The 18007-nt window shown below is 38.9% G+C and overlaps 1 protein-coding gene across 1 annotated transcript in view; it reads left to right on the top strand.

Annotated features, from left to right (window-relative positions):
* Positions 1-18007, top strand: part of LMTK2 (lemur tyrosine kinase 2) — a 42005-nt gene that overhangs the window by 10896 nt on the left and 13102 nt on the right. The window contains exons 2-7 of the mRNA XM_084216855.1: positions 3670-3794; positions 4604-4748; positions 6527-6600; positions 7107-7225; positions 7936-8023; positions 14757-14890. Coding sequence (XP_084072981.1) covers positions 3670-3794; positions 4604-4748; positions 6527-6600; positions 7107-7225; positions 7936-8023; positions 14757-14890 — 685 coding nt within the window. The remainder of the gene's footprint in view (positions 1-3669; positions 3795-4603; positions 4749-6526; positions 6601-7106; positions 7226-7935; positions 8024-14756; positions 14891-18007) is intronic.

The raw sequence follows: 18007 nt of genomic DNA, 5'->3' as shown, positions 1-18007 counted from the left end.
AAGTCATTTTACTAAGCTCCAGTGAATTAATCATTGGATGGAAATAGTTGAAAAATGCAAATGAGGTTATACTGCAGCAGATTTTCAGCACTTTGTCACAAAGACCAGTTCCAATACTTAATCAGTAACTTCTGTCACTGAATATATATTCATGCAAGCTATTAAAATAGCTTCACTTAAATTTTAGCCCAATTACAGGTTGCCATAATTTAATATTTTACATTATTTTTTTAAAACCCCTGCAAATTAAAAATATTACTTATTAATTACTATGTAAGAAACTTCAAAGTTTATCCAAACAGAGATGGGTTCTGTAATTCTTAGTAAATGGCTTTTACTTGTGTGAGTCATCTGGAATGCTGTTCTGTAACTGTTGCAGAAACTTGCCCAGGATAATTGGCATTTTTCTTGTATTAAAGCTTCTGTTCATAATTTTCTATGTGAAAATTACCTTGTGCTTTTGGAAGTTTAGATGACTTCCATCTTAACAGACCATTAATGATTAGCTGCCTTTTCAAAGGTGATCTTTGCTTAAAAAAAGAATCATTACTTTCTCCAATTAATTGCTGCTCATTCACACAGTTTCATTTCTAGAGAATTATGAAAGGTTTTAAAGGTTAGGAAGTAACATAATGAACAGCAGCAATATTTTTCTTTTCTGTATTCTTTCCAGGACACTTAAAAGAGATGGTTGCCTTATGGGGAACAGTGTAACTTGCATGAAAGGCTTAGACTTTAGACTTGATAAGTGTGTAGTTTCTTTCACAGAAGGAATTCCAGCAAAAATGTTATCTTTTTGCTGGAATACACATGCAGTGTATCTAACATGTACAATAAATGCAGCTTGTGATTGATACTGCTCATTATGTCTCACTTTGAGTTAAATAAACCACTTTGAGTTAAGTAAATGTCTCACTTTATTGTGCATAAGATCATCAGGAGCTTGAATCCTGCTAGCTGGATTTGCTGTGATAACTTGTAACTGCTGGGGGTCAGAAGTGGGGATCCTGAGTTGGTGTGAGCATGGTAATGTTTATGTAAATACAAGTTGTGGTTGTGCTACTGTAGCTGGGGTAGTGCAGGGCTGAGAGTTTGTGGGTAGAAGGACCATCATGACCAGCTGGTGTACTTGCAGTAGATGAACTTCTGGGGGCACAAACCCCTGGCCAGGTCTTGAAAACAAACAGTAGAATTGAGGGAAGTAAAGCAAACTCTGAAGAGCTGCTTCAAGTTTTGGTAGAGGCTGCCAGAAAGGCCACCTGGAAGGTGACATGGTGTTTGGAGCAGAAGGTTCTGGTGAGAAGGGAATTGTCTCCTCAGTTTCTGTGGGGAATAGGAAGTCACTGTAAAATTCATGTTAGCCAAGAGACCTTAGAGAGTACCAGAAACCCAAAATAAAGTTTGATAGTATTTTTTAGTATTTTATACACTTGGCAGTTGAGGTGCTTTGCACCCTGCTCTCAAGGAGCTGGTCTGAAGTCCTCAAATAGCAGGAATGCTTTCTGTGAGTAATGACAGTGCTTGTGTGCCTGAGTTCAGTGTGCAGGGATTGGCTTGGCCAACTTTGCCAATGCATGAAACATTTGAGGGTGTTCAAGAGTCTTGTTCTTTACTGGGAGGAGTATATTGTGATTGTGGTGATGTGTTCCTGGCTGCTTGTTAGGGAAAATTTGCATCTGTTCATTAGGTAGTCTGAGGTGAGTTGACTTCTTGTTTCAATGAAATTGTTGGTGAAGGTGAGGAAGTAGTTTGGAAATCAAGTGTGATGGGTTTGGAAAAACGTCTGAAAAAATAATTCTAATTTGTAATACCTGGTAATGTAATTTTTCTTGGTGGTGTTTTTTGGTCTTTTTTTGTCGTAAAGCTACCTTTTGTTATTTGGTTTCAATTAGGAGTTTAAAGGAATTACTTTAATTTATCTGCAGCTATATTACCTGTGTGTGTGTGTTGCAGTAATTTAGCTAATTAATTTATTTACAGTTCAGGTAATTTTTAGTCTCCTAAGTAAGGCTACTGAACATCTGGAGGAAGTAAACACAAATTAGCTGTTATCTTCCCTTTTTTTCTTGTTGATGCTTAGAAATGGGAAAATATCCATTGTGTTAAATAAAAGACTTGATTTAAATGAATACAAATTGTTCTATTGAGAGCCCTCTTCAGAGATACTTTGTTCTGTTCAGAATTATGACTAAAAGCTGGTGAGTGGCCTCACATGGTTGTTGATCTGTGTTTGAACAATGCTCAGTATCTGCAGTGAAGTATTCCTAGTCCCTAATGAGGTTAGAATGCCACAGCTGTTGTGGAAACTAGAAATCACTTGTTTGAAAACCTTCCATTTTTGCTAACTTTTATTTGTTGTATTGATAATAGTCCTAATTGTGCAGAAAATGTGACCATCTGGAAGTGTGCTGACACACTTTAAAGCAGGATTTTCATTATGTCAATTTAGACTTTACACGTAATTAAAATAAGTAAATATCCTGTAAGTGTTCAGTGGAACATGATGAAAAGCTTTTTCTGCAAATCTCTCAAATTTTGCAGTTTTTTTAAGGTTTAAGCGGTAGGCGGACAAGTTTGTGTCCCTTGACAAGTGATCAACTTCTGCTTTTCTTACTTTTGAGGCTTCATTTACACCCTGTCCTGTTGCCAGATGTTCCCATTGATACTCAGATGCTCTTGTAAAATCCAGTCAGTCCAGGTCACCTGACATTGTTAAACTCTGACAGTGATGTAATAGCTTAATACATTTTAATCAGATGTCGTCCAACTACTCCTCTGATCGCTGTGGCAGTACCTGTTTGAAAAGAAACAGCAACAACAAAACTCCTCCAGATGTGTGCTCTGGTCTCCTAGGGAACCACATGTCTTTGTTCTCTACTGAAGATGAAAACAGGGATGAAAATAGGTTTAATACCCCTGGCAATAACTTAAGATTTTTCTAAAATGCCATTTGAGGCTTTTGATCCTGTGAGTAATAACCTGGCTTAATCTCAGGAAATGTGTTGTAGAATGTTTGTATATAAAATTTTGGAAAATTATTTGAAGTGTTTGTAAAACAGCTAGAAATCTCAAGTTCTTGAAATGAAGACAATCACCTAGTGAATCACAAGGAACAGAAATGTTGTGGAGCTGATTACATCCATTGCACTTGTGACAGCAACTTGTGTGCTTGGCAGACTGTCACAAATGCATTTATTGAAAGAGAGAGTACTGTCTTGTAGTGATAGATTTTACATGTTGTGCAGTTTAAGAGAGGATTTCTTCTAGCTGCTTCTTCCTGTAGGTCAGGTGTTTTAGCTCTTGGGAAATATCTTCCAAAAGACCAAATTTCTACTCTGTGTTTGGATATTTGTATTAATTTATTGACTTAAACATAATGCCAAGGCTTGGTGCTATCACTGTTCATCATAAACTTCAGCGAATCACTTTGGCTGAGGCATCTTAGCTGGAACCAAGTAAGTCCAGAATGGTGCAGGCAGGTGTTGAAGCACAGATGTGTTTTGCCAGTTTGTCCTCTCTGTTCAGTTTCTTCTGAGCTTTGATCATGTTCATGGGATTAAATGTTCAGACTCCCATTTTTAAATAAATGCAGGTGGGTAATATGTTTTGGAGGAACTTCTTAGGGTGTTAAACATATTTCTATAATATTGCATACATGTTTATTTCCAGGAGAAGGAGCTACAGCAGAAGTTCCTTCATCTTTTGTGATTCTGTCTCTGTGCACTCTGGTAGTCCTGGTCATTCTGCTGGCAAACTGTGTCTCCTGCTGTAAAGACCCTGAGATAGATTTCAAGGTAAGACCTGAAGTTATCAGTGTGTGTACAGGTGATATTCTCAGCTGCATCCTGGTATCCAGAACACTTGATTGGTTGTGCTGATGCTCTGTAGTGTCACTGTATATCCTCTCTCCTGAAACAGCCAGTAACTGTATTCCCACAGCCTGTGGGTCCTGATGCAGCTGTTTATTTTAACTAATTGCTCCCTGCTGCAGTAAGGATCTTTAATGTCTTTTCAAAATAATAACTAGCTATCAAAATTAGTAGTAAAAGTTGCACCTTTAAGACAATCTGCTGTGAAGAACCTTTTTGTTGTTTTTCTGTGTTTTGTTTTTTCCTTAGTCTGCAGGTGGGGTCTGCCAAATAAGAATACTGAACATGCATATCGACTGTAGCAAAACTCTTGAGAAATTGTCATCAGAGAATTGTTACTTTTGGAACATCTGTAATCAGTGTTCCTAAAATTGAGTTTTGCTCTCATTTCTAAATGGAGAATATTTGGCCTCAGCAGTCCATGTAATTGATTCAAAGCCAGGGCTAGCATTTAAAGTGAAAACAAAACAAAGCAAAAAAGCCAACAACACCAAGACCCAAACCACCAAACCCACAAAAACCCAACTAAACAAAAACCCCTTGACTATTAAAAGCAATGCTTTAATCTCTAAGACAGCAATTAATGGAAAGTAAGGAATAGAACGCTAAATATCTGTCACTATTCTTGAAAAAAAGCTAAGCTTCCTTAGCAGTGCTCCTTCAAACTGAAGAAATGTATTAGTGCTTATTTAAAGGCAAGGATCAGCTTGTTTACTAAGACTTCTTTTGTTTAGGAGTTTGAAGATAACTTTGATGATGAAATAGATTTTACACCTCCAGCAGAAGATACTCCATCTGTTCAGTCTCCAGCAGAAGTGTTTACTCTTTCAGTCCCCAATATTGCTTTACCAACTCCCTCCCAGTTTCCATCTCGTACAGGTAAAATACTGCTTTTCAGTGCAAAAACAAAAGTAGGCATTTTCAGTGTCTGAAGTGGAGTGTGGCTGTTTGTTTGACTTCACTGTAATAAATAAATTGTTGCCAATTTCCATAAACTGAGCCAATATATTTTGTAGGGTAAAGGATTAAAGGGGAAATATTACTTATAAGATGTTAACCTGTGGCAGGGTTAAGAGAGCTTAAGAGAACAAAACTGCCTTAAAAGCCCCTCTCTAGATTGCTGTCATTATATCTCTATATACCTAAAGAGTTTGAAATACCCTGGGACATTAGTGACTTCTGCTCTTTAGTGGTTTTCTTCATGGCTAAGTTGTCATTGGATTTTAACCACCTCCCTTAAATAGAAATAAGAGTGATTTCTTTACTTGAGAGCAGTGCTACTGCTGAGCTGCATCACTTCCATGATGCCACTGTAGTCTATTTGTGCAGTAAATGTGATCTTGGTAAGACAGAGCATTAGGTTTCATCTCCCTGTGTGGAAGGGGTTTTGGAATGTATTCTTTACAATTTTGGTAAAAGGAAACTTAAGCATCTTATCATATTATAAGAACAGTTTAGCCTAAAGTACTTACTCTCAAATTGTGCTATTTCACATAATTTTACATACTACTTGGGTTGCTTGATACTACTTGGGTGACATGTTCAGGGAAGCTTCTAGTAAAATTCCTGTACAAATTTCAAGAAACTCTCAGTGTGCTTTTAATACAAATGACACAGTTGTACAAATGACTCAATATTTTAAAGAGCTGGGAAAAATTGAGTGAAAATTTTTGTCAGCTCTTCTGTGTAGCCATAATTTTTAAAATGAAGCTGTCACAATAAGTGTTTTGCCAGAAGGAAGGCAATGTGCCTGAGTACTTGGATAAAGTGTGGTTGCACTGCTGTGGCCTCCACCATGCTTAGGAGCACATGGGTAGTGATTTATACAGCTCTGGCTCTTGCAGTACAACAGTACTGCTCTAAATGTAGTTCATGGAAATAAATTGTGGGCTAGAGTTCTCAGACAAGAGAAGGTTTTGTTTACATCAATTAGTGTTCCTCACCAATTGGGCAGCAGAGGGGTCAACACTGCTGAATCTCTTCTGGTGAATGAGGTCTGCCATTGTTACTGCCCATCCTCTGCCAAGATCTGGGTTTTCTTTTCTGTCCTCCTCTCTGGGCTCTTACGTGAAATATTTTTAGTTGAAAAATGTCCTCCTTCCAGATGCTAGCTACAAATAGGGCAGTTGGGCTGAAGAATAAAGCAGGCAAACCTTTTCTCTTGAAATGGTAACTCTATATGACTGCAATTGTTAAGATGTACAAACAATGAGTTTTGTCTTGGCTTTTCTATTTTATTTACATAGGAGACTTTTGTAAGTAGGTTATTTTCTCTACGCAGATACAGGCTATAATATACTTCTATATTGGATGCAGAACTTAGCCTTTTTGCTTTCTTGCTGAGTGTGTTAACCCTGTAAGTTCATGTTAAAAACATATAAGTTCACATTTCATCAGGACAATTGCTGTGGTTTTGTTGGGGGTGTGTTCTGGTGTAGTTTAGAAACTGGACCTGAAAAAAGCTTCACTTGAGAGCTGTTGTCACAACATTACCTTCCTATTTTATGTACATCTGACTAGGGTTTGGTGCTTGGGCTGAATGTGTGCACCCAGCTGGGTATAAATCCTGTAGAAGCTTGCACTGTTTCCTCAGCAGTTGCTAACTGTGGCCATCAGGGTGGTTTGATACGTGTTACGTTTGTTTCCTTGTGTGACAGATGGATCAAAGTCTCAAGTTGCACGTCAGAGTCTAAACTACATCCAGGAAATTGGAAATGGCTGGTTTGGAAAGGTGAGGAGTTATGTCTTCATATTGCACAGATTGAGGCTTATTCTCAGGTGACTAGGCCTCTGTATTTACTTTAAAATGCTACTCAAGAAAGGAAAAAAAAAACCCATAAAAAATTTTAGTTGAAATTAGATATTTCCTTGCATGCATTTTTTTAGCTGTAATCACAGCACTAATCTGTGCTTTTTAATACCTGTGGATTCTTACTAGACACTAGTTAGACATTTCAATTCCATGGATTTGATTTAATACACTCCTGTTTTTACCAATTCTTTTTAGGGAAAAAATTAAATAAATAAGTGGTCTTCACTAGAAAATGTTTTCTGAAAGCTGACTTGTAGATCAGTTGTCAAGATTAAAGTATGTGTATTTAATTATCAAAGCTCTGTTTGTGTTTGTAAAATAGCCAGGAAAACTCTCCTGCAACATGTTTTTAGCTCTTGTTTTTCTTTTCTGGAAGATTACAAATGTTTTTTCCCCTTGGATTTAAGACACAATGTCTCTTGCAGGTTCTCCTGGGAGAGATCTACACAGGCACTAGTGTAGCAAGGGTAATAGTGAAGGAGTTAAAGGCAAGTGCAGGTCCCAAGGAGCAAGAACAATTCTTAAGAAATGGAGAACCTTATTAGTAAGTAATGTTTCACAGCTTCATTCTGCTGCAGATAAATTATGGATATTGTTTTTGTTCAGTGTTATTGTCTCTACTTCCCCTTCCATATAACTGTAATGTTTTTATTTAAAATGTAAAATACGCTCAACCCAAAGTGAGCAAAAGTTGTGTTCACATAACTTAGTATGCTTTACCTTGCCTGGATGTGCTGTAAAAGCTGGTCAGTGAAGAGCTTTCTCTTCTTGGTGCTTTCTAACATCCTGGCTATATTTGCATTTAGGATTAGGTTGTTGGCATTTGTCAGAAGAAACTTCATGCCTTCTGCTGCATTGGCACAAGTGGTTTTTGGAGCAATTTTGGAAAAGTAACTGATCTGGCTGGGAACTAAACTTGGCTAAAAAAAGGTTTATCTTGTAGCCAACTCTGTACCTTGGTGTAGTTCATGAGTTGCATGCTTTTATTTTTGGGATGAGGCTTGTGGGAGGATGAGTGTGACTCTCATGTGGCAGTCCTGGCTTTTGTGGGATTGAGATCCTGTGAGTTTTGGCTGCTGTCAGTGATACACTTCAGCAATACAAAGGTACAAATGGAATCTGTGCCTTTGGTACTTGCACCTTCTGTTCCTGCCACCCCCCTCCAATGTAATGTGTTGAAACTTCTGGTAGGAATTTCAGTGTGTTGCCTTCTACTGTGATCTTCCTGGCTTTAACTGTATTTTTTCCCTCCAGCATTCTTCAGCATCCAAATGTTCTCCAGTGTATTGGGCAATGTGTGGAAGCCATTCCTTATCTCCTAGTTTTTGAGTTCTGTGACTTGGTAAGTGCACTGACACGAGATGCTGCAGTTGTTTTTCCACTGGTCTAAATTGTGTGTGGTATATTTACTGCCCTTTGCTCATGAAATTATTCTTTTGCTTTCTTGTTTTTTGATTAACCAGAATTTTGGAAGGCTTTTGTTTATTTTTTTAGAGGAACCACGATTACAATTTTTTATTTGTACTCCTTTCAGTTCATCATGTATGTTCTAAGTGCTTGTGGAGTGTTCTGAAGAGGCAAATAGCTGTTCTTTGATAATGGAGTTACCAGTCTCTCTGTCTGCCTTTAGCAAGGAGCTTGGAGGGCAGAGGGTGTCATAGCAGGGAGTTTTTTATCACAGTCCAGTATCACGTGCACACACCAACATCACATCCAAAATATTTGCTGTCTGCAATCTTAATGTGCTTTTATTACCATTTATGTGAAAATGTTAATTTAGGAAAATGGAAGAATTTCTTCCCTTCTGCCTTCTACTCTACCTCCAGAGTGCCCAAATTTTACCCATGCTGTGCTGCTTTGTGCGAAAATGCAATGGTGTGCTCACTTCTGATATCAGTCATGTGGATTCTAATAGCTGGAATTTTCAGTTTCAGTCTTCATTCTCTTCCTGATCTTTTCTCTTATGGTACTCTTCTTTTCCCTGCATTCTTATCCTTTTATTTCCTTTCTCATGCCCTTTTTACCCTCCGAGTAGCTACCTTGTGCCTCCTGGCACCAAAAGAAAAGCTGGGAACACACTGAAGGGGGTTCCTACTGCTTTCAGTGCCACATGGTCCCTGGAGTGGGAGGGACAGCTCAAAGCCTTGCTCAGCCACTGCAGTCCTTGGAATGTTTCTGAATGTTGTGAGGAAGGGGGGGCATTTACAGAGCCTTTGAGCTGTGCCCAGCGTGCAGAGCTGTGAGAGACAAAAATTTGGATCCATGGCCTGGAAAGACTTGAATTGTTTTATTGTGGCATAACACATTACTAAAACCAAACAAACCCCAGAGTCCAAGTGGCTGTCTAAACATTGGCTCAGTGGCTGCTTTTAAGGTTTGTTGTGTAGATGTCACCCAAAGCAGAGTTCCTTGGGAAATGTCAAGACAGAAATTATGTCAGAAGTGCACAGATGTTACTAAGGAATGAGCCTTTCAGAAATGAGACAGATTGCATTTATCAATTTCAGCAAGATCTTTTTTACCAGTTTCACTACTGCAGAATTTTTCTCTTTTAACTCAGGTGCAAAAATCTGCTTCTAGTTGCCTCAGGCAATTTAAATTACTTAGCATGAACTTGAGGTTTTGGAGAAATATCAATTAATCTGTTACCTTAAATAACTATATTTTTCCATGCTGCTCTTTTGCTCAAACATATTAACTGTGGTAAATTAATGAGGCAGAAGTGCTGATAAAATCCTTCTTTTCCAAGTGGAAGAAATGCCAGAACTTTTTAAGTGACTGATCAAAGTGAAGTGTTCTGGGTTTTCTAACGATTAAAAACTCTGTGCCTAAGGTTAACAGATAAGGTTTTTCATAGTTTTTCAATGTAGAAATAGAATGCTACTTACTGGTTTTTAAACCTGCTATTCAAATTGGAATTTCTTTAAAAGGATCCTGGAAAGTGAGTTGCATTTTATAGAGTCTATGAGATATACATCCAAATCAGATTTTATTGCTGCCATGTTTTCAAATAGTTATGTGATTTAATCCAAATTTAAAGTTGAAGATGGAGTAGCTTTTAAAGATTGCCCTACTTTAGGTATACAGGAAAAAATAATATACTTGTTCGATTCTTCATTTTTTATGCCAGAAGTTGTCATGATCCTGTAGAGTAATCTGGAAAGGATTTTATTTAAGGGGATAAAATAGATTTTCACTTTAACTGGGAGCAGTAAGCTTGACAGTTAAAGTGGTAGTTTTACAAATTTGAGTGTAGTTAGGTAATTTCTTTGGAATGGAAAATAAATCTCTGTGTTCATTATTCTATTCCAAGTGAGCTAAAACTTGGTTTTAGAAAATTATATATTACAGTCAGTTAAACATAACTTTTATATTAAAGTCTGGCTCACTTAGAGAGTTCTGACTTGGTAGAGCTGAGTATCTCCTAGACATGATGGTGTTTGTTTCTTTGTGCACACAAATACTCAGGGGTGGGCAGACAGGACCATGTTCCCTTTGCAGTTTGGTGCAGAGCCTGGGTCAAAGGAGCAGCTCAGTATCCCTGTCCATCTCTAACTCTTGTTGTGGGTCAGGGCCAGGAGTGGGAGGTGGCAATGTTGGAGTAAGTGCAGAGAAGAGACAGGAAGGGAGGAATGTGAGGGAAGCATGATGGACTAGATGTGGTTAAATAGGTTTTTTCAGTAAAAAGGTTTTTAAGGGAATGTCCGGGAGATTTTTATCACTGCAGTTAGAATGGTGATTATTTTGGATTTTTAGACTTCTAGTAATTGATCTCAAAGGTCTGTTTTTTTTCCCCTGAAATTGGGTGAATTGGGGTGCATGGAGATGCTTCCAGAACACACAGGAGTGATTCTTCAGCAGAAGAAGCATAAGGACAGGTGGAACTGAAGTAGTGGACTAAAGGCTCCAGTGTCTGTGGTGACTGTTGTTCAAATGGGAAGGATGAGGAACGTGGTCCTGTTCAGCTGGCAGCAGTTTAATGCTGAGCTAAAGCTCTTTCCCTTATGTTATGGTGCTGTCTGTGTATATCCAGCAAAGTAAACTTATTTTAATCCGTTGTGTGTTTAAGAATTCAGTAGTTCTGGAAAAACATGGCAGGAAGATGAGCTGTATTGGATAGGAAGTTTCAATATCTTCTGGTGACAAGTTCTTTTGAGGCTCAGGTGGCAGTGTTGACCTTGTTTAGCAAATTTGGCATACTAAGTAACAAAAATGTGTCTATTCTGCTGACCAACTCAGTCTGGAGGGTACAGAGGTTGTTTCATTCACACCCCTTCAAACTCGTAGCATATCACAGAGTGTCCTCCTTTTGCTACTTCTCTTGCTTGGATTTGTAGCCTTTTTAGGGCCAGTTGACCTTGTCTTGGTGCTCAGGCAGCCCTGTTGGATTATCAGTCCCCAGGCTCCTTGGCATTGAAAGGTTTTGATCAGAGGCAGTGGAAACTGTAGTGCAGAGACACCACAGCTGTCAGGGTGGCAATGCTGTGTGTCAGGCAGGCTGGTGTACTTGTTTTCTTGGCCTGATACTTTTCTGTTACACAAGATTGGTGGTTTCATGTGCAAGAACTGTTTTGGCTAGCATTTAGTCTGTTTTGTAATGTAACCCAAGTTGCTCTGTATCCCTTGCTTTGCAGAGCTGGGAAAGAAACAGGAGAAGTCAGTGGTACATAAGTGATTTAAGCTGTTAAATTCTGTGCTTTGCCTGTGTTAAAATTATTTAAAAAACAGTAAATATAAAAAGAAAGGCTCAAAAAGGTCTAACAGCCCCTTTCCCCATATTAGTTGCCTTGTATGTTGGTGCAGTCTGCTATGAATAGTTAACTGTTCACTGTTAAACACTGCAGAATGATGCCAGGTTAAAAATAGTGGTAGCTGTCTTATTAACTTTAATATATTACTCAGCCCTGTGTGTGGCCAGCATTTTGTCAGCACAGCAAATCCTCTAATGGATTGACATAATTTATGAGTAAAAGGAAAGTTATTCAAATGTGGAAGTTGCATGTATATTGTGAGGCTGATTTGCCTATCAAATTCTTACAGAAATTCTTCAAGTGTTGAAATTCCCTGGGCAGATGACATCAGCAGGATGCAGTATTTGCCTGGAATGCTCTGTAGCTTACTTAAGGATGTTGCTGTTAGGGGAAGGTGTCTGCTTGCAATGATTGGTTCTTTTTTTAATTACTACCCCTTGAAAGCATGTTCTAATCAAAAAAGAATCTTTGCAATGAAAACATCATAATCAAAGAGTTCAGTGAATCTATTTAATGATCATGGTCAGTATGGATATGAGCCAAAGAGGAGGTTTATCAGTGGTATGTGGTTTAACAATAAAGGAGGGATTTGTCAGTTTATGACAATTTGGTAGAATGTTCAGTAGATGTAATTTGGCAACTGTTTCACATTTTTAAAACCTCATCAGTTTTAAAACCATCAGTGCCTTCTGGTTAGAAGGTCATGTCAGCCATTTGGGTGTTCACATGAACCCAGTATGGAATTTGCACAAACAAAAAGCTGCCAAAGAGTGCTGACTGTAAGTGTGCCCCAGCTTCTGGCTGTAACAGAGCAAAGGTGTATTAAAACTTACAAAAATGGCTGAACGGAGAAGGATGGGAAGAAAGGCAAAATATAGTTCTTCATGGAATCCCAGGAGAGGAGGGAAAAGGCAGAGTGACAGAGGAGGTTGGAGAGAAAGTAGAGCCCTCCTCAAGCATGATTATTGAGCTTTTTATATTTAGATGTCTCTGCAGTGAGTTTTGCAGAACTGCATTTATTCAGATATATATAACCTTTGATATTTACTGTGTTAAAAAGTCTGTCAATAAAGGGCCATTTTGTGGCTCTCAAAATAGTGCAGGGATAATGTTGCTGTTTTGCTACAGTCTGCTTTTAGGCAGGGAAGCATCATAGGATAATTCAGGCTAGCAAGGAGCTCAGGAGGTCTCCAGCCTCCTCCTCAAAGCAATATCATCCTGAGGTCAGACTGGATTTCTCCGACTTTGTCCAGCTGAATCCTGAAAACACCCAGGAATGGAAACTGCGTGTTTCTTCTGGGCAGCCTGCACTTCTGTTCATATCCTTATGTGAAAAACTGTTTTCCTTACACTCAGTCTGAGCTGTCCATGTTTCAGCTCATGCCTGTTCTCTCTCATCCTCCATCCATGGAGGAGCCTGGCTTAGTCTTTAATAACTTATACTGGGCAGACATTATGCTGAAGTCTTTCTTTCTCCATGCTGAATGAACCTGGTTCCCTCAGCCTCTCCTCATGGGGAAATCTCTGACCCCTGACTGTCGTGGTGGCTCTTTGCTGAACTTGCTCCAGTTTGTCTTGTTCTGGAGCAGCCAGTTCTGAGCACAGGATCTTTGTGATCTGACCAGTGCTGAGAAGGTGGTGAGACCTGCCCTGGCCCTGGCCATGCAGCCCAGGAGCTGCTCCCAGCCTGCTGCCAGGGCACACAGGGCTCATTGGAGCTGCCCACCAGGATGCCCAGGTCCCTTCCTGCAGAGCTGCTGCCCAGCTCACCACTGCTCACTTTGTGCTGTTGAAAGGAATTTTTCCTTCCCAGCTGTGAGAGTTTGCATTTGTCTTTCTGGAGTTTCATAAGGTCTCTGTTGAAACATTCTTCAGCTTCTCCAGGTTCTTCTGAAGGGCAGTTCAGACCCTGAGTGTGACCATTGGTTCATCCCAGTTTGGGACAAGCAATGTTCTTTTTTAGGCAGTGCCAAAAGTTACTATTTTATATTTCTAACCTTGATTGTAGCCTTAATTAGAGCAGAATGGGAACATACAACCAGTATATTTCAAGGTGCTGGATTTAATAAAAGTTGGCTTTCCTACAAAAATATGTGCCTACATGAATAATTTACTCAGTAAAGGATGTCACACAGCCCTGCTGTTGCTAATGCATTTAAAAATTAAAAAGTAATTCCTGGGTGCATTTCAGGCATCCTAGGAACTTAATCCACCTGGGACAAGCCCTAAGCAAGCAGTTGCTGTTTTAATGAATGACAATTTCAGAATCTGACTTTCTTCAGGCTCTTGCTGCCACCTACAGTCAGCTCAGCTGGGAGTTCAGGGCTTGTGTTCCTTGGGCTCTGCTGTTTGGAACCTGTGTGTTTCAAACACTGTCCCTTTCCTAATTGTTTGGAACTCTGCTCTGGCAAGAGCTTCCTGGCCCAGGGATTTGGGAAGACAATGGACATAGACAAAGCCCAGGATGTTATGGTGGAAAAAAAAGTTGTGATATATGTAGTGCAATACAGTCTCAATATAGAAATGTCTTTAAAATAACTTGATAACCTTTCAGAAAGTCTATATTTTAAATAACAAAAATACAGGACTGGTGGATTGAAAATCAAACTGTGAGAAAATGAACAACAGTGGCATGAGAAACTTGTTTTTTCCCTTGCTTGGATTCTCTTACTACAGAAGTCTTCCATTTCCTGAATGTTTGGACAGTATTCAATTATTTTCCTCTATTTCAAAGCTTCTTTTTTTTTTTTTTTTTTTTTTTTTTTTTTTTAATAATTTATGGAGTGCTTCTGTGGGCTCATTAATTACATATCTATTGCTCAGCATTGCCTGGGTTCAGTAAAACTGCTGCCATCATCAGAATTCTCTTGACTGGAATGGGCTGTATTACCATGCTTTTTATATAGAAAGCTGGTGAGCTGGCAGTGTCTGAAACTCTCTTCTTTAGTCTCTCCCTTCCAGCCCTGTACAAATTTCCGGACAGACAGCTTTGCTGATTTGGAGCACTTGAAAACTCATCTAATTTAAAAGCAGAGGCTGTTTTTTTTAATGGAAGTTATTAATGCATGACAGGTTTTATGTGGCAGTCTGATTTAGGTTGTTAATTACCAAATGATTAGATTAAAAACCCTTAAGGACAATACCAAATGCCTTAGATGACTTTTGTAAGATCCTTTATGGAGACTGGAAACTTGAGGAGCTTTATTTTTTTTGAGCATAAATGTGGTGAATAAATAATGTGGTCAGTTGAATTTTTATTAAAAATAAAATTTTTGGATTCAGCCAACATATAAGGCTAATAAATATCTTCAACTTCTTTTACAGGGTGACCTGAAAACTTACATCTGCAATGAGCAGGAGCACATTAGGGGAGAGTCTCAGATAATGCTGCTGCAGAGAATGGCGTGTGAGATTGCTGCTGGCCTCGCTGTAATGCACAAACACAACTTTGTGCACAGGTAGGCTCCAGAGAAGTGCCAGTCAGTCCAGAGGCACTCTGAAATTCAGCTGAGTGTTTTCATTAAAATCCAGGGGTGTTGAAGACTCTGTTTGCACAGACATGTGAAATAGCCTGAGGCATGAAGGTGTGATGCTAATGAAGGTGCTAATTGAGCTTCAGTGCTGTGGTGTTCAGCTCCACCTGCCTGAAAGCTGATCAGCTGCTCTTTGGGTATAGCCCATAGAACACAACCTGGTGCCAAGCCAGTCCACATGTAGTTGTTTGATTAATTCTTGACCAAGTCAAATTAATTTCGTTTATTGTGAAAGCAGGGATGTTAAAATTCAGTTACAGTGAATCTTATGTGCTGTGAATTTTTATTAGATTGTAGAAATTTAGAACTTCTTTGATAATGTTACCTGTATTACTAAAAATGGGGGGGAAACCCCTTTCTAATGCAGTAAGGAGGAAACTGAGTTTAGAAGGAAAATCTGACTGAAAGGGGTATTCTCTCACTGATGTTATGTAACCTTTAAATCTTCACTGAAGGAGGTAGTCAGATTTCAAAGTAATCATGCTAGGAGAAGAATCTTGTTCCCATCCGGGGAAATGCTAGATTTATTTTTAATTAATATAATTGTTTTTAATTAGCGTACTGAATACTGAAAGAATGGCAGTAGCTGCAAAAGGCTGGGAAAATTCATTCGTGAAACAAGTTGCCCAAAAAATACAAAGTTGGGTTTTTTTTTTTTCTTTAAATGTAAAAGTATTGAGGAACTGGAAGTTATTAACCTCTAAGATGACTAAAATATCAAGGAGTACTTGTTCTCCAAATGTGGCTTTCACGGTGAAACCTTGGGTGCCACAAGACAGTTACTTTGTCAGTCTGTTCTCTGCTGTAGAACCAGCACTTGCATCACCCTTTCAGCAAGTCAGGAGCTTGTGTTGGAGCTTATTAATGCACATGTTGCTGCTTAGGGAAGGCAGAGATCTTGTGTTCAGGGAGAATGAACTCTCAAACCTAAGTCTTAAAAGGTTCAGGTTTAAAACAGCAGCAAAACCCTGAAAAAAAACCCAAAGCCTGGACTCAGCTGGTGGCTGATGAACAGAACTCTTCTTTTAACCTATTTAACAATTTCAAATCACTTGAAGGTAATACCAGTTGTACCTGTCTAACAGAGGGATCAGTTTCTTGTCTTGCAACAGCATGGCTCTATAGGTATTCAATTTAACAGTACATTTTTGGGGAAATACAGATAAACTTGGGAAATAATTAATCTGTGGATCTGCAAGATTTTCATTTTAATGTTTACTTCTAGCAACACTATCCTGATGCTGTCAGAGTAAGTGGTAAAGCTCCAGCATCAGTGATTTTGTTGTTAGTGGTAAATTCAAGCAGCCAACAATTTTTCTCTTCCAGGATATTTATTTAAATAGTATAAAACAATTTGGCAAGCTCTGGGACATACTTGAAGGTTATAGATGTGTTTCTGACCTGTGTAGTTCAATGACTCTGGAAAGGAAAACATCATCATCTGTCTTTGTAGCAGACAAGCTGTGGCTTTCAGACCATTTGTACTTTAGAGACTTTTTTTAAGCCAACAGAAGCAAAGGTAGAGTTCTTCCAGGGCATTTAATTGCCTAGTCCCTCTGTGAAACTGAAAAGTGAAATATTTGAGCAATTAGTCTGCTGAGCTCTTTGCTCTCGCAGCCACAGTTCCAGCTTCATTAAACTTGCATAAATTTCTGAGTTTGCATGATGGGTTTCTTAAAACTGCCTCTTTGTATTATTACAGCAGCAGTGCTGGTTCATGAGTTTTTGTGGACTGGTTTATGGTAGAAACTGGAAGCAAATTCTGTGTCTATTCAAGAGCTTTGTGATTTGTTTATTGGAGGACTTCTATGAAATATATTATTTTTTCTGTTGGTCTTTTTCAAAGGCTGTCTGTAGTTCTGGTTCACGTGTAACATATGGGTTTGTTACTTGAGGAACTTAACTGTAGATGTAAGATATTACTGGTTGCTCAGTATGATATTGTAATTATTATTTAATCTGAATTGCTGATAGATTTTGCTTGTGGCAGTTAAAATACAAGCCATGCAGTGATAGGTGTGAAGAGGGGTGACATCACTGTAGCATGTGAACAGCCCACATAATCTCCAGGAGAGGATTGTGAGCAGAATGAAATAGTTGCATGTAAATGCTGTGTGTAGTTTGAATGCTTAAGAGTGTACAACACTGCTCTAGAGAAGTGATTGCACCTTGACCTTTTTTATAGAGGACAGCGTAATAGTCCAGGGTTTTTGTATGAAAGCTTTAAATGTGATTGCCTTGTCACTGGGTTTAGTTTTCTTTGGATTCCAGAATGCAGAGTCTGCTTGGCTCTGTGGCTCTAAACTGATTTTCCTTTGAAGCAGTAGGAGTGCCCAAGGGAAATCACAGCCTTTTGGCCATAAAAGAAATCTTGTCCAATACATCATCTCTAAGGAGAAACCCTTTCAGTGTTAGTTTTTTCTGGAAGTGATGAGTGTTTGTATAGAACTGCAGCAGCCACAGTATTCCAGTGAGATATGGAATCAATTGTTGGCATGTGTAGGTTCTAAAACTTAATAAAAGTGTAAGCAACAAAAAAACTACCTTAATGTTTGGTTTAGATCACAGTTGCATTTTAGAAATTACTTTCCCCAGTTCCTGTGCTTGGGTTTGCACTGCATATGAGTTGGTTTTTCAGAGTGCAGGGACTGGTTTAATTTGCTCAGAAGAGGATCAGGAAGGGAGCTGCAGGAGCTCCAGGAGCACACCTTGCTTGCACCCAGCTTGCCTCAGCCTTCAGCAGGTTTTAGGTCTATGGGATCAGGCTATAGCTCATGCACAGAGGATTGCTGAAGTGTCTCTAGAGTGGATGCTGAGTCCTTAGCACCATTTTGCGTTACTGATCTGCTCCTGTTACTTGCAACTGTAGCCTGTAACTCTGCATAAGTGCTTGACTTCAGATTCTACCTTTCTAAAAAATAGTTTTCTTGGTTTTTCATTTGATACTTGAAACTGTGACCTGACTGTTCTAAGAATTGAAACTTCTGTTCAGCCATTTGAATTTGCATTAAGACATCCTGGTCTCACTGTTTGTTTGTTTGC

This window comes from Fringilla coelebs (genome assembly GCF_963513975.1).
Source record: "Fringilla coelebs genome assembly, chromosome: 16".
Taxonomy (NCBI): domain Eukaryota; kingdom Metazoa; phylum Chordata; class Aves; order Passeriformes; family Fringillidae; genus Fringilla; species Fringilla coelebs.
This window is presented reverse-complemented; position numbering and strand designations above follow the sequence as displayed.